Source organism: Crinia signifera, chromosome 2 (assembly GCF_055691185.1).
Source record: "Crinia signifera chromosome 2, ASM5569118v1, whole genome shotgun sequence".
NCBI lineage: Eukaryota > Metazoa > Chordata > Amphibia > Anura > Myobatrachidae > Crinia > Crinia signifera.
In genome coordinates, this window is record NC_139218.1 from 14,471,470 (window position 1) to 14,497,626 (window position 26,157).

The 26,157-nt window shown below is 43.8% G+C and overlaps 1 protein-coding gene across 2 annotated transcripts in view; it reads right to left on the minus strand.

The window, feature by feature from the left end:
- The window catches only part of STYXL2 (serine/threonine/tyrosine interacting like 2), a 55,963-nt gene that overhangs the window by 24,709 nt on the left and 5,097 nt on the right, over positions 1 to 26,157 (minus strand). The window contains exons 1-2 of one of the 2 annotated variants that reach the window (XM_083171598.1): positions 5,322 to 5,534; positions 792 to 886 (exon numbers count right to left, since the gene is read on the minus strand). In XM_083171598.1, the coding sequence (XP_083027724.1) occupies positions 792 to 886; positions 5,322 to 5,395 (169 nt within the window). In that variant the 5' untranslated portion in view covers positions 5,396 to 5,534. Of the gene's footprint in view, positions 1 to 791; positions 887 to 5,321; positions 5,535 to 26,157 lie in introns of those variants that run through there. The other variant, XM_083171597.1, reaches the window with a different exon arrangement.

Sequence of the window (26,157 nt, forward strand, 5' to 3'; positions counted from 1 at the left end):
GGATCTGCATGGCTTCAAGCGGGAAGCCACACCGCTCACTGGGCTTGCTTCAGATTCCACCCCTATAGCGGCACATGCTACATATGGTACTTTGCCCATACCCCAAAACCATACTGGGCATGTGCATTACGGGTCTGCAACAGAGCAGGCAGACCCGCTTCAGACAGACCATAGGTGATTAAGGTCTGATACCATTTAAGGGAGGCGAAGGCTTCCTATCCCAAAACCAAGGCGTGTTGCCACCATTGTGGGGAGGAAGAGGTCAGGATCTGTGTCAGAGGACAGAGATTTCCTGGAATCTTTATGTATCTAATCATCTCCTGATGCATTGACATACACTATAAGTGCTGTTGTGCCAACTAACTCTAACCACGTTGGTATAACGACCACTGTCTGTTCAAAGCTACAAAAATCATCATTAGTATTAGCACTTACTCCGTATGCATAACTAAACATCGGGACCCTACCTACACACCTATGCGTCCGGTAGTAAGTTTGCTATGGGGCCCCATACGTCTAGCTACACACCTGCCATTGGCACTGCCATAACAACTCCACAAGATAAAACAGTTCATTGCAATTGCGCCGCAGCTACCCAGATCCCGCCCTGAAGTGCCCATTTCACAGATAGACAGATCCGGCCAGGTCCCGTCCAACAGAACAGGATACATACAAAAATCAGTCAATTCGCCCCTGTACCATCAGAATCAGTACCTGTGTCTTTACTCTGCATATGTGATATATGTGCTCTTTTTGTTATGTTTTCTTGGGTACAAAAAGTTACCTCTTACCTTCGCTTATGATCTTCTTGGCTGCCACCGCAGATGAGAGGTGAATCGGCTCCATAAATATGCTCTCAGTGTAGGCACTAGAGACCATGGATAAGCTGTGAATAAAGATGTAACAGTGAGAACCTTGTACTGCAGGGAGAGCCGGTAGATCATTACCATTACAGAAATGAGCCGGTAGATCATTACCATTACAGAAATGTAGTACCGCAGGGGGATTCGGTAGATCGTTACCATTACAGAAATGAGCCAGTAGATCATTACCATTACAGAAATGTAGTACCGCAGGGGGATTCGGTAGATCGTTACCATTACAGAAATGAGCCGGTAGATCATTACCATTACAGAAACGTTGTACCGCAGGGGGAGCCGATAGATCGTTACGATTACAGAAATGAGCAAGTAGATTGTTACTATTACAGAAGCATTGTACCGCAGGGGGAGATGGTAGAGCTTTACCATTACAGAAACATTGTACCGCAGGGGGAGCGGTAGATCGTTACCATTACAGAAATGAACCGGTAGATAGTTACCATTACAGAAATGAACCGGTAGATCGTTACCATTACAGAAACATTGTACCGCAGGGGGAGCGGTAGATCGTTACCATTACAGAAATGAGCCAGTAGATTGTTACTATTACAGAAACATTGTACCGCAGGGGGAGATGGTAGAGCTTTACCATTACAGAAACATTGTACCGCAGGGGGAGCGGTAGATCGTTACCATTACAGAAATGAACCGGTAGATAGTTACCATTACAGAAATGAACCGGTAGATCGTTACCATTACAGAAACATTGTACCGCAGGGGGAGCGGTAGATCGTTACCATTACAGAAATGAACCGGTAGATAGTTACCATTACAGAAATGAACCGGTAGATCATTACCATTACAGAAACCTTGTACCGTAGGGGGAGCCGATAGATCGTTACCATTACAGAAACCTTGTACCATAGGGGGAGCCGATAGATCGTTACCATTACAGAAATCTTGTACCGCTGGGGGAGCCGGTAGATCGTTACCATTACAGGATCTGCATGACGTTATTAAAACACTAGGTAAAATAGATATTGATGTATTTTACATGGTATATCTTAATTATTGCTCCAAAGTGATATAAGTTTTGTTACTACTAGGTGTTTTTAATGGATCTGTTTCTAAACATATTTTAACAAATTTATTCCTACTCTCTCTTTTGAATACACTAGAAATTAAAAAATTGTTGTAGTGTCTCTTTATTCATGTCCCAAAATTGGGGGACATACACTACTTAGATACATACAATTCATTATGACCCCAACGTTTGGCAAAACTTTTCCCTTGGACTGCAACAGTCATAAAGTTATCCGCCGCACCCTGCTTTAAATTGTGAGCTACCTAACACACTGAGGCTAATTCAGGTCCAGACGGTCTGGAGCCCATCGTTGCAAAGTATCCATTTTCAGCTCTACGCACGTGCAGAGTGGGTCCTGCGGCACAGGATGAAGAGCGTCAGCTGACTGTCAGTGATTGACAGCGTGCAGCTGTCTAGGGGGGCTGCAATGGTCTCTGTTTGGGGCAGAACACCTGTCACACTGTAATTAAGGTGTCTTGAGGCAAGTTCAGCGAGGACAAACACCTCCTGTGCAGCAGAAGGACATGACACCCAATGGCGAGTGAGTGATGCGATGCTAGGACGCAAGTCGGGTCACTACTGCAGCAGAAGGTGTTTGCTTGTTCTAGATGCCTCCTGCTGCAACACCATACAGCGCAGTGATAGCAACTCCAACCACACCTGAGTCAGGCTCAATACTACCAAACCATGCAGCCAAATATTTATTTTCCAGGTTGGGAATGGCATGTAAGAAGGCTCATAAAATGTGCACTGCGGAGAGCTTAATCCTCCAGAATGATATATTAAAGCCAACGTCTTGTGGTCAACAGTGATTTTTCCCTCCTCTCTTTGCATTAGCAGTTACCATGGAAACATTTCTGCTTAACAGGTAAAAGCAGCAACAACCATCCTGATAATCACTTCAATAAAGCCAAGTTTTCACACTATAATAAACAGACCGACAACTAACAATTTACTCCATTGTGAGAGAGCTAAAGCGATAAAAGGTACAGTATATAGCATTGAATATATGCATATATGCTGGTGCGTTTGAGGAAAATTATATATATATATATATATATATAATGCATATATAGAAAATCATATATACATAATATACATAATATACAGTATATCTGAGATAAAATAATTTATCATATTTTTAGATATATTTCTAAAAACATTTTTTATTCAGTTCTGCTCTGTTATCTGACTTGTATGTATAAATATGCGTATATATATATATATATATATATATATATATATATATATATATATATATATATATATATATATTAGTGGTGGGCAACGATAACATTTTTTAAACGCGATTAATCGCATGAAATATTTTGCGATTAACTGCGATTAATCACACTGATAGGCACATAAGTGCCGCTTACCTAAAATCTCGTTGCCAGGGGTTCCATGCTCGTTGCCAGGCGGGATTACATGCTTGTTGCCAAGGGAGATTGCATGCTTGTTGCCAACGGAGATTGCATGCTTGTTGCTATAGTGGGTTTCATGCTTGTTGCCAGGGTTTTGTGCTCCATGCCGGGGGAGGGGGGGGGGGTTACTTGCTCCATGCCAGGGGGGTGGTGGGTTGCTTGCTCCATGCCAGGGGGAAGGTGGGTTCCTTGCTCGTTGCCAGGGGGGTGGTGGGTTCCTTGCTCCATGCCAGGGGTGTGGTGGGTTGCTTGCTTCCTTCCAGGGGGGTGGTGGGTTCCTTGCTCCATGCCAGTGGGGTGTTGGTTTGCTTGCTTCCTTCCAGGGGGTTGGTGGGTTCCTTGCTCGTTGCCAGGGGTGGGGGTTCCTTGCTCGTTGCCAGGGGGGTGGTGGGTTATTTGCCCAATGCCAGGGGGTGGTGGGTTTTTTGCTTCCTTCCAGGGGGAGGGGGTGTTTTCTTGCTCGTTGCCAGGGGTTGCAGGGTCCACAGCGCTCCCGGAATCTGCACTTCCGGGTAGCGCTGGTCACTCTGCACATCCCTGACAGACGCTAGAGGTAAAGGAGCACCTCTAGCGTCTGTCTCCTTCACAGCGGCGGCCATATTTGGAGGGGCGCAGGGTCTCCGTCAGCATGTGGACAGAGATTATGCAACCTTGCGGTGAAGACCGGTCCGTTTCCCCGTGCCCGGCAGCCCCCGTCTCCCAATCCCTGCCACGGCAGCACCCCCATCCCGCCGCGCCCCCCCCCCCCACGCTAACGGCGTTAATAAATGTAATCGCCGTTAATGTGCTGGCGCGTTATTAACGCGTTAACGTGCCCAGCACTAATATATATACAGTATATACAGTATATATGTATGTGCGTGTGTGTGCTGTAAGAGTGTGTGTGTGTGTGTGTGTATATATATATATATGCGCATTTCTACATTTATATATATATATATATATATGTGCTGCATGTGTGTGTGTGCGTGCGCTCTGTAAGAGTGCGTACATATAGATATATATATATGTATATACTGTCCACCTTTGCCGGCACTCCACTTCCAATAAATAATCAATCCCAGTGCACTGTCTGTATACTTTGCATATCATCCAATCTCAGTGGCACTCGGATAAAAGAATAAACTTCACAGGCTGTAAAGCCTTATAATACAGCCATGTTATAATATCCGCCTGAAGTTTATTCTTTTATCCGAGTGCCTCTGAGATTGGATGATATATATGTATATATATATATATATATATATATATATATATATATATATATATATATATAGATGCGCATTTCTATTATATATATGCTTATATATATGCTGCATGTATATATATGTATATATATATATATATATATAATCATTTTGATCCCTTTAATTACCACACACAGTATTACCTCTACATCTTTACCTTATGTGCCACTGTAATAGTATCAAGAGCCTGCGGCTATATATATATTATAATTAGCCCTTAGTTATTAATAAATCATTGCCTCTAGGTACATTAAACAACCTACTATTGTACAACAAAAGGCTTTATCCCTTGCCTTGTGCTGTCCCCGTACTGCATTATGACATTCTGCACAGCAAAGGGTTAAGCTCCCAGAATATTATAAAAATAGCCCAGTACTCCATCCATCGCCCGCTTGCGCTTCGCCTCCATGTTACTTGATTTTATCATTTGTTCCCATGTTTTTATGTTTTTTATTTAATTAATTTATCTTTCCCACAACAAAAGCCCCTTAGCTATGTTTTTTTTTTTTTGTATCGTATGTTGCTTGCGTTCTAGCTTCCAATTATACGCCCGCCAAAATGGTCAGCGGTGAACATAACCTTGGTATGGAAACACATCAGAAGGATACATTTTAAAAAAGGGGAAAAAAAAAATCTCAGCTTCTGCAGTGGAAATAATGGCAGGGGATTCAATCAGCAAACACTGGTGGTTTTTATATCCAAGGTGACAGAAATAGCCCTCTACATTCATCATGTTATATATTACCAGCGGATCGATACCAGGGTAGCCATCTGGATACAGGTCGAGAGGGAAGGATCATCAAGCCTTGTGTTTTTCATGTCATTCACAAAGCATTCTGGGAGTTATGAGATGGACGTCTCGCCCTGCGTTTTTCAGCTCGGCTTTTCTCAGAAGAGAATTAAAGGGCAGAAAATGCCACAGATTTCTGTCTAGTCTTTTCTTCTGGAAACCAAAAATACTGGGGTTCTTTTTGTCTCATATATGTACATTGGAGAACAAAATTAAACCGCCACGCTGTACAAAAAAATAAATGACAGAATTTTATTTCAACTGCAAAAAAAATAAAAAATCTTTACAAATATATAGGAGAAAAATCAGCTATTAGCTCTCTTATTATATTACTTGCCTGTAAATGATTTTTTATTATATAGTTTTGCAGATTAAAAAAAATATATATATATATATATCTATCAACTGAATATGCTGCGCTATACAAGAAACTACAAATAAATAAATATCTAATTGGAATATATATATATATATATATATATATATATATATATATATATATATATATATATGACAGGAAACAAAATCAGAAAGGAATAACTTAAAAAATAAATAAATCCAGATTCAGATACCTTTGAATACTGCATAGCACTGAGCAGGAGTCTGTTCAAAGGACCCTGTCAGTATAACTCCTTCAAAAAGGATTCACTGCTTTGAAATGTAATAATACAGAGAATCAAGAAGAAAAATATCCTACAATGGAAAATGTGTTACTTAGAATAGGATTTAATTCTTTAAATACAGCTACTGTCGTGTAGCTGTGTATGTCGGATAATATATATATATATATACAGTATATATATATCTATATATATATATATATATATATATACTGTATCTTTTTTTGTTTGTCATGTATAATTAAAATATAAAGATATTTTCAAGCATATTTGTAAATATTAACCATTCACAATTTTGGCTTGAACTATACATTGCATACGGAACACTCCTAAGGGTCATTTGATAATTTGGGAACTCCTAAGGGTCATTTGATAATTTGGGAACTCCTAACGGTCATTTGATAATTTGATTCCAATGAGACAGCATTTTTTTCAAATTCCGATTTTATTAAATGGAAAAATTATACGCAGGGAATTCATACAAATTTATTCAGGGATAATTAATTAGGATTTGCATTTATGGATTATTTTTATAACTTGACAAAAAACATATTTCTACGTATTATTTGCAAAATATTCTAATACTATATGTTCATAGGTTCCTTAAAAATAAAAAAAATTAAAGGGATTGGGATTTGGTTATGAATGGTATAACACAGTGGAAGTTCTAAAATAAAAAAATCTGTGCACAGTATATATATATATATATATATATATATATATATATATATATATATATATATATATATATATATATATATATATGTAAAAGAAGTTATGCCTAATTGATACTAGAGATAATAATGCTGTTAATAAAAATGATAATAATAATCATTATTATATTTTTTTTTAATTATAATTATAATATTTTAATAATGTAAATGTTATAGTGCTTACCTCTCAAAATATAGATTAATCCTGTACATATACAGCACTAAGATATTTTGCAACACATAACCACTAACAACATCAAAATAAACATCAATTTGTAAGAGGGTCCTGTTTGCTAGAACCTAGAACCTACAAGATTTGCAATACTAAAATGTCTCCACAATTTTGTTTGATATTTTTTTTTTTAATATTCTGTAATTGCTAATATGTTAAATTGCAAAAATTATTATTATTTGTGTTAATGTTTTATGGTTCAAAAACCAATATTTACAGCATTTGTCAGTGTATTTTTTGGTAGTTTAATTACATAATGCCATTTGCATAGGCTATTATTTCAGAACATTTCCCCCTGCACATCAGTAGATAGGTTAGAAACAATTTAATGTATGCTTATTTTGTTTTCACCAAGAGTCAGAAGAAAAGTAAAATGATAATAATTTGCTATTAATCTTATAATTTAGAGGATATGTTTGGTTTTATTAAGTTGGTTTGACACTCCCTTTCATTCAATGTATTTCAACATCATATTAACAGTTCAGGTTCCTGGTTGTGTTTCGGAAAAATTTAAAAGAGAACCCAGGGTCATATAATAATGAATTGTTCCCGGGGAAGACGATTAATAATTAATCTTTGATGAATGGACTCCAAAATATTTTGGCAAATAAGAATGTATTCTGGTGTTACTGTTTTACCTGGGTTGTGGCCAGGTTATTGTTTAGACTTACAGGAACTGAGCATATCGACCTAAATACTTGATAATGATTTAGTAAATCACAGTGAGTTATTTACTAAATAAGGGAAAATTACCCATAACACATAGCAGCCAATAAGAAATAAGCTTTCATTGACCTTATGAAGGTTGGACAAGGAAAGTTAATGTCAGAATGTCAAAATAAAGATGAATTCCAAAGTTGTATGGCAGGAACGTCATGTCTTTGTGAAATGTAAATATGAACTTTACATCCGTCGACCTTTAACAGCTTGGTCTATTTGCCCCTACATTGAATAAAGGATTCACTTTTGACATTGGTAGCCAGCATACTGGTTTAGTAGCCCCTGAAATATATATGGCCACCACAAAACTCACTTATATTCCATGAATGGGCGTAACTGTAAATAATGCTCCCCTCTACCAGAAAAAGTATCAGGTGCTCCCCTCACCCCCATATGGTACCTTCTCATTTGCCAGGGGATTCCCCGGCCTCTTGCCACGCCTGGGTCTGTTGCGTCTATGATATTAAAAATGTCAACTGCAAAATGGCCATCACACTCCTCTAGCAAACATTATAACTGTCTACCATGAGGCGGCTGCCATTTTGAGATGGACATTTTTAATGGGGGCATTGTTGACCCGCCCAGTGCCCACAAACCACCCAATGCCTCCAAACCACAGCGGGGCCTGTGGGGGCTATTGCTATGACACTGATTACATGCATTCATGAATACATTTCTGCATTAATTGAATAATTATGTATGATTCCCCCCCCCCCCCCCCCCGGCACATACAAAGAGTAGATTGTCCCCTGGCACTGACCAATGTGTCAGTGTCCTGCAATCTTTTGTAGGGAATAACAATTTTTATGAAATAACCTACCAAAGCAGACTTCTGTCAAGGCCAGCCCCAAAAGTAATATAAAGGTGCGTACACACTGGGCAAAATTTCGGCCAATGTGCATGCAATGAACAATGAACGATGCATGCTCCCACTGTTGTAAGAAAGGTTTCTGTCATCTGTCCATGCAGCTCAATTTTGGCTATGTCATTCACAGAAAGCTGCTTATTACTATACTCTAGCTAGATCGTTCGTCATTCATTATATCGTTCAGTGTGTAGGCACAATACCGTTTACGACACTGGAAAGTTCAAGTCAAATTAATTGTTCAACAATATCTTTCACTGAACACATCATCTAGTGTGTATAGATCTTTAGAATGATGGGGCCATCACAGACAGACTGTGGGAGGGGAATAGCAGACCAATAGCTTTCTATACCCTCCTAAGCTGTGCCTAACATCAACTTTTACCACAGCTGCTCCAAAAGTCTGGGAGGAGGCCATCTAGGTCAAAGATGCATCGCCAGTTTTTACAGATGCTGTCTTGGGGCCCATAAGAAACAACCAAAGTTGGTTCCAGGAACACTCTTGAGGGCTCTGACAGATGTGATACTTTAAACTTTCATAATGCATATGACAATATTATACATATTGGCTCTGATTCTAATTAGGAAATAAAGCAAATAAAAAAAAGAAAGAACATTTGTATCTGGAGCATACCATGTCACAATGCAAGGGGAGAAAATTAATTTATGTTTTTCTGTGCAGGATAAATACTGGCTGCTTTTACATGTAGCCCACAGATGTTAGACCGCTTTATTTTTACACTGCTATTTAGATTTCAGTTTGAAAAAAACGCACCCATATATACTCTCTTTTTTTTCTTTCTTGAAGCCCGAGGTGCACAGTGGTGCAAGTAGAATTTTTTTCTTGGTGGTACTAATAGCCTCCACCAAAAATGGGCGTGACCATGTGTCATGAGGGGGCGTGGTCACACAAAGCTAGAGGAGTGACTAAATGACAATAGTGGCTTGGCATCAGGAGACAAGGAATGAGAAACAGGGAATGTCAGGGGGTGGGTTGGCTCTTGCTTGGGGGAGTGACGGGCAGCTTGTGCTTACAATTGTGGAGCCTGCTCTTCATGCTGTTGTAGCTGCTGATGCCTGTTGGTGTGACAGGCTAAATCAACAGTAGCCGATAGCTGCATACATCACCACTCATAACGCTTGGTGGGCGGGCTGTGGATGCATTATATTTAAACTTAAAATAAAAATAGAAATGACAGTGGATCAGGGGTAAGTGGTACTGCGTACCTGCAACATATTTCTTACAGGTACTCTGTACCACCCCGTACCACCTTACTTGCAACACTGGAGGTGCATAGCTTCATCACCCAGTTACTGAATCAAATGTACTAGGGGTGTAGGACATGTGGACTATCTCCAAAGGAGAAGGGCCCTGTTACTTCCCCTAAACCCTCAGAGCCAAAAGGCCTACTGAGGGGGAAAAAGGGATCTGTGGGTCCTCCTTGCCAAAGCTAGGAAAGACCCTCTTCTCTCAACCCCTCAAAGGTTAAGGGCAAATGGGTCATCCTCATGGGCATGGGACTGGATACTACACTGGGCTTTTCCATTGACTCCCTTGAGGGTTGAGGCCGCTTAGGAAGAGTAATCTACTAATTGTCAGTGTTTCTCGCATCCCAAGGTTAAGGTACTAAGCTGGGCTTTTTTCTGTCTCCCCATCAGAGGCTACGAACCTCTAGAATGGGCGCAATCTACTCAGTCCTAGCGTTTCCCTGCTACCTGGAAACTGGCTTTTCGCTGTCTCATCCTTCAGGGGCTACAAACCCCATCAGGAGAGCCACCTACAGGACACTGGCATAACTAGGGCTCAAATGGTGACAGAAGGGATCATAGTGGGCACAGGGTCCTGGAGTTATAACCTGCGGGAACCGGAGGACAGATACCCACTGATAAGAACAGATGAGTTTGAAAAAACTCAGAGAGCCAAAAGTGTGCTCCCAACACCCAGTGCAGTGACCTTAATCGTGCATAGGGGCCGTACTTACTTATGGACCCTCTCCCAAAGGAGAAGGGCCCCATTACTCCCCTAACCCCTCTCAGCCATAAGGCCGAAGAGGGGAACAAAGGGATCGGTGGGTCCTCTTCGCCGAAGCTTAGAAAGACCCTCTTTCCTCAACCCCTGGAAGGGTTAGGATGGTGGGTCATCCGTACCGAACGTGACACACTACAGAAAATGGAAAATGTGAAAAGTGACAAACGTGAGAGGGAAGAGAAATAAATAATAGAGAGACCCCAGCCAGAAAGCCCGGGGTAAGGACGTGAAGTGCTAACCTAAAGGGAGAGTGAGCAGTGCAAGTGCTATACTTGTGCATAGTGATCTTGGGATCACCAGTGCATGTTCCGGCACCCCGAGTTTCCCCGGGGGCAAAGTGCAGCCTCGGGCTCCAGGCAGCCAGCCAGTCAGCGTCCGACCAAGTGTTTCTCTGCTCCCACCTAGGGCACTTTCCAGCCGCTGGCATGGGAATGGGTACTCCAATGGGCTTTTTGAGTGACTCCCTTAGGGGTTGAGGCCCCCTCGGAAGAGCAATCTACTCAGTCTCAGTGTTCCTTACATCTCAAGGTTAAGGTACTAAGCTGGACTTTTTGCTGTCTCCCCATCAGAGGCTACGAACCTCTGGAATGGGAGCAATCTACTCAGTCGCAGTGTTTCTCCGCTCCTTGGGAATGGATACTAAACTGAGCCTTTCACTGTCTCATCCTTGAGAGGCTACAAACTCAATCAAGAGCCACCTACTAGGCCCAGTGTTTCTCCCCTCCTCCTACCAGTGGAATTACGGCATTAGAACTGTCCCACCTTCTGGCAGAGGTGAAGGTACTCAGCCAGACATTTCCCCGCTCCCAGGCACGAGGGGTTCCACACCCTCTGCCCATCAGAGCAGTTACTCAGACCAGCCTTTCTCTATTCTTCTGCCAGGGGCTAGTCCACACCCACTGAAAAGAACAGATACTACTATCTTCTCCAAAAGACATCTGACCACTTGCAGTAAATAATCCGGGAGATTATATTTACTATGCAGGACAGCAGGAGATAAAAACTTCAAACGGGACTCTGCGTCATGATTTGGGAGAGTAGGCAGCTACAGTATGAGTTACTTCGTTTTTTTTTTTTTTTTACTTCCAAAACAAAATATATCCCATAGTAAGGTACAGCCAAGAACCTGTAGTCTAAATCCATCTATATGAAATGATGCCACTTTTTATATATGTAAATGCATTTGCATACATGCATATGCAAATGTCTCTAACAACATATTTCTGCATATGGAACACTTCCTGATCCACTCAGCATGAGTTAAATAGGTTAATTAGGTATATTTGTGCATATCTATGTTGCATATCTTTGCATGCATAATTTTCATTTGCATGCATTCGTTGTGGGTCATTTACATACATTTGCATACATAATTTTCAGATCTTGCTGTGAATAAATTGGTTCTTTCTTTTAACTGTTCTTCATGGAATTGGCTATTTAAAGTTGTAATCCTTGATAAAAGAACGTGTTATGTTGAGCAGTGAGTCCTCAGAGGGTATTTTCACCTCATTACTCACAAACTTAAACTGTAGCATTTGGAATTGTGTAGTGATTAGTACAAGTGAGTCATTAATTCCTGACATGTCATTGCTGATATCACCATGGCAGAAATAGGCATCCCATACGTGCAAGCTGTGGTACACAACTAGGTACTGCAAATGAGCAGTACGGATGGTGTAATGGTTACATTACTGGCTCACAGCACTGAGGTCATGGGTTCTATCCCCACCATGTGTTATATATACGGGGCAGTACGGATGGTGTAATGGTTACATTACTGGCTCACAGCACTGAGGTCATGGGTTCTATCCCCACCATGTGTTATATATATGGGGCAGTACGGATGGTGTAATGGTTAGCATTACCGCCTCACAGCGCTGAGGTCATGGGTTCTATCCCCAACATGTGTTATATATACGGGGCAGTACGGATGGTGTAATGGTTACATTACTACCTCACAGCACTGAGGTCATGGGTTCTATCCCCACCATGTGTTATATATACGGGGCAGTACGGATGGTGTAGTGGTTATATCATTACTGCCTCACAGCGCTGAGGTCATGGGTTCTATCCCCATCATGTGTTATATATACGGGGAAGCACAGATGGTGTAATGGTTAGCATTACCGTCTCACAGCACTAAGGTCATGGGTTCTATTCCCACCATGTGTTATATAAACGGGACAGTACGGATGGTGTAGTGGTTATCATTACTGCCTCACAGCGCTGAGGTCATGGGTTCTATCCCCACCATGTGTTATATAAACGGAACAGTACGGATGGTGTAGTGGTTATCATTACTGCCTCACAGCGCTGAGGTCATGGGTTCTATCCCCACCATGTGTTATATATACGGGGCAGCACGGATGGTGTAATGGTTAGCATTACTGTCTCACAGCACGGCGGTCATGGGTTCTATTCCCACCATGTGTTATATATACGGGGCAGTACGGATGGTGTAATGGTTACCATTACTGCCTCACAGCACTGAGGTCATGGGTTCTATCCCCACCATGTGTTATATATACGGGGCAGTACGGATGGTGTAATGGTTACCATTACTGCCTCGCAGCACTGAGTTCATGGGTTCTATCCCCACCATGTGTTATATATATACGGGGCAGCACGGATGGTGTAATGGTTAGCATTACTGCCTCGCAGCACTGAGGTCATGGGTTCTATTCCCACCATGTGTTATATATACGGGGCAGTAGGGATGGCGTAATAGTTACATTACTGCCTCACAGCACTGAGGTCATGGGTTCTATCCCCACCATGTGTTATATATACGGGGCAGTACGGATGGTGTAATGGTTACCATTACTGCCTCGCAGCACTGAGTTCATGGGTTCTATTCCCACCATGTGTTATATACAGTATATACAGGGCAGTACGGAAGGTGTAGTGGTTAGCATTACTGCCTCACAGCACTGAGGTCATGGGTTCTATTCCCACCATGTGTTATATATACGGGGCAGTACGGATGGCGTAATAGTTACATTACTGGCTCACAGCACTGAGGTCATGGGTTCTATCCCCACCATGTGTTATATATACGGGGCAGTACGGATGGTGTAGTGGCTATCATTACTGCCTCACAGCGCTGAGGTCATGGGTTCTATCCCCACCATGTGTTATATATACGGGGCAGCACGGATGGTGTAATGGTTAGCATTACTGTCTCACAGCACGGAGGTCATGGGTTCTATTCCCACCATGTGTTATATATACGGGACAGTACGGATGGTGTAATGGTTAGTATTACTGCCTGACAGCGCTGAGGTCATGGGTTCTATCCCCACCATGTGTTATATATACAGGGCAGTACAGATGGTGTAATGGTTAGCATTACTGTCTCACATCACTGAGGTTATGGGTTCTATTCCCACCATGTGTTATATATACAGGGCAGTACGGATGGTGTAGTGGTTAGCATTACTGCCTCACAGCACTGAGGTCATGGGTTCTATTCCCACCATGTGTTATATATACAGGGCAGTACGGATGGTGTAATGGTTAGCATTACTGCCTCACAGCACTGAGGTCATGGGTTCTATCCCCACCATGTGTTATATATACGGGGCAGCATGGATGGTGTAATGGTTAGCCTTACTACCTCGCAGCACTGAGGTCATGGGTTCTATTCCCACCATGTGTTATATATACAGGGCAGTACAGATGGTGTAATGGTTAGCATTACCGTCTCACAGCACTAAGGTCATGGGTTCTATTCCCACCATGTGTTATATAAACGGGACAGTACGGATGGTGTAGTGGTTATCATTACTGCCTCACAGCGCTGAGGTCATGGGTTCTATCCCCACCATGTGTTATATAAACGGGACAGTACGGATGGTGTAGTGGTTATCATTACTGCCTCACAGCGCTGAGGTCATGGGTTCTATCCCCACCATGTGTTATATATACGGGGCAGCACGGATGGTGTAATGGTTAGCCTTACTACCTCGCAGCACTGAGGTCATGGGTTCTATTCCCACCATGTGTTATATATACAGGGCAGTACAGATGGTGTAATGGTTAGCATTACCGTCTCACAGCACTAAGGTCATGGGTTCTATTCCCACCATGTGTTATATATACGGGGCAGTACGGATGGTGTAATGGTTAGCATTACTGCCTCACAGCACTGAGGTCATGGGTTCTATCCCCACCATGTGTTATATGTACACGGGGCAGTACGGATGGTGTAATGGTTAGCATTACTGCCTCACAGTGCTGAGGTCATGGGTTCGATCCCCACCATGGCTCTAACTGTGCGGAGTTTGTATATTCTCCCCGTGCTTCCGTGGGTTTACTCTGGGTACTCCGGTTTCCTCCCACAATCCAAAAATGTACAGATTGGTTAATTGGCTTCCAACAAAATTATCCCTAGAATGTCTGTGTGTGCGTGTACATGTGGTAGGGAATATAGAGTGTAAGCTCCACTGGGGCAGGGACTGATGTAAATGTTCAACTATACTCTCTGTACAGCACTGCGGAATATGTGTGCGCTATATAAATAACTGGTAATAATATTCTCTGTACAGCGCTGTGGAATATGTGTGCGCTATATAATAACTGGTAATAATATTCTCTGTACAGCGCTGCGGAATATGTGTGCGCTATATAAATAACTGGTAATAATATTCTCTGTACAGCGCTGCGGAATATGTGTGCGCTATATAAATAACTGGTAATAATATTCTCTGTACAGCGCTGCGGAATATGTGTGCGCTATATAAATAACTGGTAATAATATTCTCTGTACAGCGCTGTGGAATATGTGTGCGCTATATAATAACTGGTAATAATATTCTCTGTACAGCGCTGCGGAATATGTGTGCGCTATATAAATAACTGGTAATAATATTCTCTGTACAGCGCTGCGGAATATGTGTGCGCTATATAAATAACTGGTAATAATATTCTCTGTACAGCGCTGCGGAATATGTGTGCGCTATATAAATAACTGGTAATAATATTCTCTGTACAGCGCTGCGGAATCTGTGTGCGCTATATAAATAACTGGTAATAATATTCTCTGTACAGCGCTGCGGAATCTGTGTGCGCTATATAAATAACTGGTAATAATATTCTCTGTACAGCGCTGCGGAATATGTGTGCGCTATATAATAACTGGTAATAATATTCTCTGTACAGCGCTGCGGAATGTGTGTGCGCTATATAATAACTGGTAATAATATTCTCGGTACAGCGCTGCGGAATATGTGTGCGCTATATAATAACTGGTAATAATAGTCTCTGTACAACGCTGCGGAATATGTGTGCGCTATATAAATAACTGGTAATAATATTCTCTGTACAGCGCTGCGGAATCTGTGTGCGCTATATAAATAACTGGTAATAATATTCTCTGTACAGCGCTGCGGAATCTGTGTGCGCTATATAAATAACTGGTAATAATATTCTCTGTACAGCGCTGCGGAATGTGTGTGCGCTATATAATAACTGGTAATAATATTCTCTGTACAGCGCTGCGGAATGTGTGTGCGCTATATAATAACTGGTAATAATAGTCTCTGTACAGCGCTGCGGAATATGTGTGCGCTATAAGAAACTGTTAATAAATAATAATTGTTCCCTAAGACATCTCTGGGAATTAGGGACAAATGGTGGCGCTGTGAACAGACTGTTTGGAGAGGGGCGTGGGGCGGCATGCCGTCGCATTAGCATTTGGGAAAGCCCAGCGTTCCCATGAGAACGCTGGGTGTAACCATGCTAATGAGGCCATGACACGGGTGCAGCACCGGATGCCAGCTGCCCACCCATTTCCTTCCCAGCATGCACGACTTGAAAGTCACTGCCACCCACTGCCCTGGCAAACGTCTGCTCCCTTTGATAATAAAAGTCAGTCTGGACGGGGCGGATTCGGGGTGGGGTACATCCAGCATTTCCATGGGCACACCCACCATTTTTGTGGGCAGGCCCATGAGACATTGGGCGATCCCCTGTGTCTGTCTCCTGAGTGTGAAAAGGTGTTCACCCTGGGGGTTTGCACGTGCGCATATTCGTGCAAACCCCAAACATCAGACGGGGGAGTGAATTCGGCAGCCCAGTTAGGCCCTGAGTCTGTTTTGAGAATAAAGCAAGAAGGGAACTCATACTTGCCCAAAACTCAGGAAATTGGGCTGCCTCCCATTTGGTGGCCAATGACGAGATTTGTGCTGAATTGTAGCCACTTCCCCACTGTACAATGGGCCTGATTCAGACCAGATCGAATTTGCACAGCGGCCGATTATCGATGAAATGCGCGTGTGTATGGGCCGCAATGGGTGATGCGAGCTAGCAAAGAAATCCTGCTACTTTTTTCCTTTGCTGGCCGTTCACAAGGTGATATGCAGGAAGTAGGCGTCTGGGGGGTGGTGACCAGCCTGGGAGCGGGAGTGCTAAGAAAATCGCAGCCATGGCAGGGAAAATGCAAGGAGTGTCCGGGAAAATAGAAATTTGGGTGGTGGAACGCTTGAATTTTAAAAGAATAATATATGTTTTGACCAGTTGGGTGTTACATTTAGTAAACAATTGTAATAAATCAGTACATAAGTACAGTATAAAAAATCACAACATAATATATAGTGTATAGTTTGCATGCAATAAAAAAACAATAAAACAATAAAATTTGGCAATACTCACCCCTATGGAGAAGGACCTGAATGTGGAGTTAAATGATACGTAAAGTCTCACTTGTTCCTAGTAACGCTCCCTTAGTTTTATACAATCAAATGATTCTGGATTGGCGGGTGTCCATATACCTGACTGGTTGCCTGATGTTACCACTCCCGTCGTGAGGAAAGATGGTACACGTCTCACGGAATGGAGGGCTCCAAGATTTCAGCAGGTGGTGGTGTCCCTTTTTTTGAAAGTCCAATTGGTACCAATAAATTGGAGAGCTGGTTCTAGCATTTACAGGGGTCTGACCACCCCCAGGTGTGAGCAGCTCAGCAATAGATACTCATCTCCATAGCGCCTCTCTATATTCTCTTCCATCTAGGTGGTAGAGCATATATATCTCTCTTTTTTTAGTGTCCGGGAAAATGCAGGCGTTCCCAAGCATTTTAAGGGAGGACGCCGATAAGTTTGTATTCGCAAAAAAAGGGACACCAGGCATATATCAAAGCCAACCTTTCAGAGCCGTGTGGCCCCTTTATCAAGGTGCAGAGTGAACGTTGGCTTTGATATATGCCTGGTGTCCCTTTTTTTGCGAGTGCTGCCGCTCTACAGACTATATATATATATATATATATATATTTATAAAACAATTGCTTGATGCTAGTGAACCACGCCGAAGGAACATTTCTAAATATATAAGCAGCAATTGGTAGCGTGCATCCCTCTAGAAGGGGCAGAGATACCAGGGACTGATGCTGAGCCTGATATACGATAGTACAGATTGATGCATTCACAGTCACAGTCAGAGATATCAGGAGAACAATATGAGCTTTCATATCTAGGAGACTGTCAGGCTTCCCTTATGTGGAAACCAGAAGCCGCGTATAGGCTGCATTTCTATTATGTAATTAAAGGAATATCCTCCCCCAGTGTCTCCCATTGCTATACAGTACTACACGTGACGGGACCTGTGTCATCATCACTGCATGACGTGTCTTCTACCAGGCGTCTCACTAGTGATACAGTGACATGTGACAGTCATAGAGCTGCTTATTGCTTACACAGAACAGAGAATGATGGGAAGTTATGGAGGTAATGACAGTAACCGCCGCAGGTTTCCAGCACATAACATTTTAAAAAAATTATACTTTGTGCAACATTTCCGCTCTAAACATAGAAGATCGAGTTTTCCAGGAGGGAGGAGCCAAGCAGCCAGGGCTGCCAACAGGGGGGGGGTCCCGGGCCTGGCCAGTGAAGGGCCTGGGCCATTCATTCCACCCACCACACCCCCGCTGAGCTGCCCCCACTGACAGCTGGATTTAGGGGGTCCCTCCTGTCTCTTAGGGCTCCCCTCCCAGAAGCCGCTTGGTTCGTCACTCCAGGCTCACCCCCTCCTCCTCTGCCCGCGGCCTGTGTAGCTGCTGTCTTGGCTCCTGTCATGTGCGTGGTCCACCGTCAGCGCCTGCCTCCCTCATCTCCAGGGAGTGGAGAAGCTGGAGGCCCCAACCTCCTGGCCCGGAGCTGCTTCACCCGGAGCTGCTACACCCTCGCCCGGAGCTGCCATCCTCTCACCTGGAGCCGCCACCCTCTCACCTGGAGCCGCCACACCCTCGCCCGATGCCGCCACCCTCTTGCCTGGAGCCCACCAGCTGTGTATCAGGGGACACCCAGGCAGCTCGGTCTCCCTGCTGCCGCATTGTACACAGTAAGTGTGTATATCTATATGTTCTGTGTGTCTGTGGTTGTATGCTGTGTGTAGAGTGTGTATGTATGAATGTATGCTGTGTGTGTGTTCTGTATGCAGAGGCATAAGGAGGGCGGAGCTGGTGGAGCACAAGCTCCGGGCGCCCCGAAAAATCACCGAGCGCCGGAGCCACTCTGCCGCCGGCTCCCCCACCCACCATGATCGCCCGCTCCCCTGTGTCCTATGTCCTGACTACTGCGCGTCCCGGCTGTGGCTCACAATATCAGGATGCAAGTCAGGATGCAAATTCAAGTCTAGCACAGCTGCCAAGCAGGAGCAGCATTTGTGGCCGCTGAACTGTGTGCGCCAATCCGCAGCTCCCCCCCCCCCCCCGTGACCCTGCACGCTCTTCAGGCAGCAGGGTTCCCTGGCAGTATTTGTATGCCCCCCCAACCCTGAAGCAAAGACACGGTCACCCATCAGCAGGACCATGAACCGGAGGTTCCAAGGGTCGCATGGAGCTACCAAGGGTGCGTGGTGTCTCAAGTACAGGTTAGAGGGGAGCCAGGGCTGGGCAGTTTTCCTATGTGTGTGCTGGCAATGGATCAGGCAGGCGAGCAGGGTGTCTGATGTATGATGCTGACACTGCTTCTGCTGCAGGGGGTGGGTAAGGGAGCACTTTTTTTCTAGATTTGGGTGATGAAGCTGGCACCTCTGGAAGGTAAGGGGGAATGTGTGTTCCTGCCCTAAGTTCTCCCTCCTCCTAAGGGGGTTGTTGTGCTGTCTGGTCGACAGTCAAAAGGTCAACATGGGTTTTTTCACTGTTTTTTGAGCCGACATGTGCCGACAGGCGGTATTTAATGCCCTACCATCCACTAGGGTGTGGTGGGAGAATAAGCGTAGTGTGGCACCGTGCCCGACGCATTGCGAGTGCAGCGAGCGATGCGAGGTGATGCGGTGCAAATTAAACTGTGTCCATGTCGACTGTGTTGACATTCAGGTTAAAAAACCCATGTCGACCTTTTGACTGTAGACCTAGACATTGTCGAACTAATGACCTGTCGAACTAATGACTTTTTGAACTAATGACCTGTCGAACTAACAACCTTTCGACCTAGAACCATGTTGACCTATACCCATGTCGACCTTTTCCCATGTCGACCTAATGACTGTCGACCATCATGCTGTAGACCATATGATCCCAACCCACAGTAGTACAGCTGTTGGAGCGGGCTGCAATAAGATTTTGCTCTCCCCTTGGCAACGAGCAATTTCATTCCCCCCTGGCAAAGAGCTTCATGTGTAATGAGTATTACAGAGTTCCCAAAAATGAGCAATGGCCATTACGGTTACATAGTTACATAGTAGGTAAGGCTGAAAAAAGACTTGCGTCCATCTAGTTCAACCTGGTAACACGGTGTGTGGTCTAATGTTAGGCCAAGCTCCGCCTACTATATAAATGGGGGGGGTGCAAAACATGCCCTTGCTCCGGGCACTGTGGCACCTAGCTACACCACTGTCTGTATGTATCTATGCAGTGTGTTTTGTGTTTGTGTGTTACTGTATGTATGCTGTGTATGTATGTATGTATATATATGTAGTGAGTGTGTTTGTATGTATGTGTGTATGATATTTATGTGTATGTGTGTGTGAGAGAGAGAGAATATTGTATTTATGTATGCAGAGTGTGTGTGTGTGTACCTAACTTCACAGGTATACGCGTCCACGCTTCGGGTTGGCGTCAATCGTGGGGTGGCGGCATTGAGGGGGTAAAATTGGGGGTCTAGGGAATATTTTACATTGAATCCAATGTAAAATAGGGTCCCAGGGACCCTATTCACATTTGATTCAATGTAAAAATCGGGTCGATCGCGCCGGTCGCAAAGCATGCGATGCGAACGACGCGATTTTTCCGACACGGCCGTGCTAGGAAACAAGTACCCATTTTTCTATTGATATTTACAACACTTTACTGTGTATTTTTTTTTATAACATCATTTATACGCTTGTACTTTGCTTGTATCATAATGATGTCACCGCTGGTTTCTTATACAAAGAACTGATGGAAGTCAGTCTTTTCCAACACTCTTCCTGTCACTGTCAGCTTCCATTACATGTGACACTGATACAGCACCAATTATTCTGCTTCTCCTTCTCCGCTCTGCTCCTAAATATCTGTCATTCTTAATGCATCACATTCCGCAGATCTTCCCACCTCGCGCTTTATTCCTGCACAGGGAGCGAGACAGTAGCTTCATTACAGCGCTAAGTCTGCTCTATCGTTTGGAAGGAATTCAGACTTGTGACGGATTCCCAGACAGCAATGTGTTACCCTCTGCAACTTGCCCCAGCGGGGGATAAATCTGGCTGTGATCTCAGGATTTATCCTATGTATAACTGCACACCCACTTGCTCCATCTGGTGGACGCCTCGTGCTGGTGCATTCTATTCCAGCTGACCTAAAGATCTGTTTGTTCTCCATTCAGGAACATCACACAAGCAGCAGTAATTACAGTTCTTGTTTTCTAGGCCACTATATATAAATGTGCCTTAAATTATTAAGTGTACTCAGCAGGAGCCGAGGGTATCGCTTCCCGACGCTGCTAATATAGGATGGGAAACAACCTGTTATTCTCAAGGAGACCTTCTTACAATTATACACACGTGTTGATATTCGGGCACACTTTTGTGTCTAGGGGACCTTTGTATCAGTGTTTTATGGAGAGAGATAAACTACCAAGCAACCAGCTATTGTAAGTATTTTTATAGGGACACCCATAAAACACTGGGGGTTACCCTGCTCCAGCCTCCTCCGAAAACAGACTGGACGGCGCAAGTCTCGGTCAGTCAAGACTAACTTAGATTTGCGAACAGGGTAAAAATATAATTAAAATAAGGACCCTGCCAATGGATGTATATGCAAAGGGAGGGGGGGGGAGGAAGGGGGAGTTGTGATTCAGATTACTTGTTGGAGGGAACTCCAGTGGTACATGGCCACGATTCCCGTACTTCCCCAGTACCTAGGCCCCGTTCTGCTCAGAGGGCAGGGGTGTAGGGTCTGTTTAAATCAATACAACATCGCCTTCCCCTTTAAAAAAAAAAATCAAATAAGCGAGGCATTGTTTATTGCTGTGGACTAATAGCAAATACAATTTATTATTGTAAAGAGATTGCAGCAGCCACATTACTACACTGTCACGTATTCCATTGCATTCAGCCAATCAGAAGTGGCTGCCGGTCGTCATCATGAACAGTTCGGAGTTTGCGGTAAGGGTTGAACAACTGCAAGTGATCGTCCTCCTAGGTTGTTTGCGAATTTCTTGGGGTTTACATTGTACTGTACTTACATTCACTTCCAACAATTACCCCACCCCCTCAGGGCAATGGGAGGGTGTAGGGACAGATGTGTCCATAGCAAAGTACTGATTATTAGTATTTTGGGTCCAGTGATTGACAGTCTGGTGCCATTTGGGGGTGGGGGAGGGGACTGCGAATGCTTCTGTTTCTCCAAATGGAGGCGTGTCCCTTTCATTGCAGGGGGGAGGAGTCAAGATCTGCATCAGAGGATAGAGAATTCATGAGCTTTAGGTAGCACCTGTTATGCCATCCAATGGTGTCAGAGATAGTCTGACACTGCGTCCTTGGCAGGGTCACCAATAGGGGGGTGCTGTGGGTACAGCTGTCACTGGCCCCGGCCTCTGGAAGGGCCGGGCAGATAATTTTGCCCACTGCAACCCCTCCGACTACCTCCACTGCACTGCGCTCAGTGCACTGAACAATGCAGGTCCCGGAGCGTAGGCTTATTCAACAGCAGCCAATTAAAATGCTGTGTCGGCCTTTGAGCCAATCAGAGCTTGTGTACCGGCAGCCAATCAGAGCGTCTCCTGGTACGCAAGCTCTGATTGGCTCAACAGCCGGTGCTGCATTTTAATTGGCCACCGGCATCCTGATTTCATTGAAGAAGCTTGCGCTCCGGGACCTCCGGGCTTCAGCTCAGTGGAAAAGGAGGTGGTGTCCAGACTGGAAAAGAGACCCGGGCCCCGAAATTCCTGATGGCAACACTGGTCCTTGGACACTGTTCGGATCAGTAATGGCGCAGGAGGCTGATCTGAACATACACTGTGATTTTGTTCTATTGTACCAGCGGTAACAGACAGCAGCATAAATATACAGAAACATAAGGATAATACTTCTTTAAACACAGGAGACAGGCAGTTCAGGATGAGCCCTGAGATTGAAATGTAATTACGGTGAATAAATATACAGGGGCGCATGTTTGTAGTGCTGGTATATATAGGCTGATCTGGCTGCTCACTCGCAAAGCCCATTATTATCCCCGGTTACAGATCTCTGTGTCCCAGAGAAATAAACCACTGCAGAAAACGCTTCTCCGCAATGCACAGAGTGTGATATCCAGACAATATAAAGGCGTAGAAATCAGCAGGACGCTCGGAATATATTCACAGACCACCGTCTCTTCCTCCAGGAATAAAGGAATACTTTATGCCTCCTCTTTATAGACAGGTTACAAATCCTTATACAGAAACTATTCAGATCAAAACCTTGAAGCATAAAAAAATGCTTATAAAAATGTGATCCAATTAGAATACGAAGCACCGGAAACTTCAGTGAATTGTCCAATGACAATAGGAGGATTTTCTTTCAGGATTACTGTATGTGACTTTCTTGTTTCTTATTATCACTGAACAGAAACTTAGATGTGTGATTCTTGCATCATATAGATCTAGAGATACGATTACATCAATAATATTTCTACATCCCTGCGACAGTAACCTCACTATGTGCTGCTGGGGGACCCTGCGCCTTCCTTTATATAACTCTGTAACCTCCAGCCACCTCTATTCCCCCCCCCTCCAGCCACCTCTATCCCCCCCCCCCCCCCCCTTCCTCACGTCAAGAGGGTTATTCAGACCTGATTGTGATCTTCTCTTGGACTTAGGTGTCCATGATGCTGATGATGACCTGGATGTCATGGGGGGGGGGGGGTGTTTCTCCCCCATCGGTGGCAAAACTATTCTATATCATAAACCATCAATGATTATGATTCATCGATGGTCGATTGCCATCCCACTCTGCAGGTGAGTACACGCCCACGCGGAAGGATCTGTAGGAGTTTGCGATGATATTTTCAGAGAGTAGCAGCTACGATTCTGTCTCCATGGCTCTAAGCTTTTCATTCGTAATCTTTACAATTGTCTCTGACTTAATATTCACCACAGGAATCTGTTTGTGTTAATTGTGGATTACAATAAAAGTAATTATGCAAAGAAGATTTAGTTTGTTTCTATATGTAAATCCAACTGGAAAAATTGTTAGATTATTTCTATTTTATAAAATCAAAATCATTTATGACCTCAGCAACTCAGACGGGTGTGGGTTGTTAAGTCTACAACAGCTAGGTCGACAAGCATTGGGTCGACACCACTAGGTCGACAGGCATCAAGGTCGACATGGGTCTAGGTGGACAGGACATTAGGTCGACACAAACATTAGGTCGACATGGGCAAGGTCGACTGTCAACATGGGGTTTTTCAGTTTTTTTACCCGAATGTCAACACAGTTGACATGGACACAGTTTGAAGTGCACAGCATCCCCTCGCATCGCTTGCTTCGCTCGCAATGCTTTGGGCAAGGTGCCTCGCTTCGCTTGGCACACTATTTTATTCTACCACCATGCCCTAGTGGATGGTAGGGCATGAAATATCACCTGTCGGCACATGTCGGCTCACAGACAGTGAAAAACGCCATGTCGACCTTTTGACTATCGACCTTGCCCATGTGATGTGAATGTTCAAATAATCTCTGTAAAGCGCTGCGGAATATGTGTGCGCTATATAAGTAACTGGTAATAAATAAATAATTAATGTCAACCTAATGCTTGTGTCGACCTAATGACCTGTCGACTTGACCCATGTCGACCTAACCCCATGTCGACCTTGTTGCCTGTCGACCTAGTGGTGTCGACCTAGTTGCTAATGACCGTATCCCACTCAGACAATTATACTGAACATGTGCTGAATTTGCATCTAATTGTTCTCTTACCACTAGGGGGCAATGTAACACAGATTGGAATATACACCGGCTGCACATCACTGGTTCTGCTGGGCTCCTGCAGAGCTATATAGCTCTCTACATGAACTTCAGTTTATACATAGGGCCTGATTCAGACTCGGACACAGACCCAGCAGCACCTTTTGGTGCAGGGGTACACCCATTATTAATTTACTGTCCCCAGACCCTGTGTCCGATTCTGTACCTTGGCTCCGTGCACAGGGTATCAGGCAGAATGTGCGTTGCAACCCAGTAGAAAAAACACCAGTCAGCTGCCTGCATATCACCGCTGCTCACACCCATAGGTGCTCATTTACACATGTAAGCAAACCAATAATTTACATAATGTTTACTCACTTCCCCGTACAGTCCGAGAGGCCCCCACTCTAGAATGCTTCAAAAACTCAAGACATTCCTGTTTACTCAAGCATTTCCTTCATTCCCTTAAGTATTGTTTATGAAAAAAACTTCTCTGTACTTCATTGTTCCTGTACTGTATTACATTCATTCTATCTGTTAAGCGCCTCGAGTCCTATTGCAGAAAGAGCGCTATATAAATAAAATTCTTCTTCTTATTATTATTATTTACCGAATGGCCCATTCTGTGCATGTGTAGATTGGGTCCTTCTTCATCGGATGTTCCTCCCCGACCTCCCCCCCCCCCCCCCCCCCCCCCCCCTCAAGCCCCTGACGAATCCCCTAGGTACCATTCAAGGGTATGTGTATGAGAACGCATCCCCACCTTATAAATAATGCTAATAAATAATAAGAAAGTGTAGAAGCTGTACTACCATAAAATAACATGAGCTTATGTGTCACCTTATTATAATTGATGACATTATAACTTATGAATGTGGCGTGTTTCAGCTGGGAAAAAATGGAATTGAAATAGAAATCTGATCCTTTGTTACCCGATGTCAGTTATTCAGTTTATGAAATATGTCCATTGACATGAATATACAATTATCTACAGACTATTACTCCTCTATTAGCAAAATTACTAAGAGCAATGGAATGACTTGAGGGGGATGTATCAAACTTTCCAAATAGAAGAAGCCGTAGCTGGTAGCTATTACTATCTCATCTATAAAATGATGGCTACTTTATAACGTAACTGGTTGCCAGGCAACATCTCTAACCGTCCACACCAAAAGTCCTGTTATATCATAATCTTGCTCTTAATTACTAATGGTGAAGTCTGACCGTCTCTATCAAGCGGTTACCGGCAG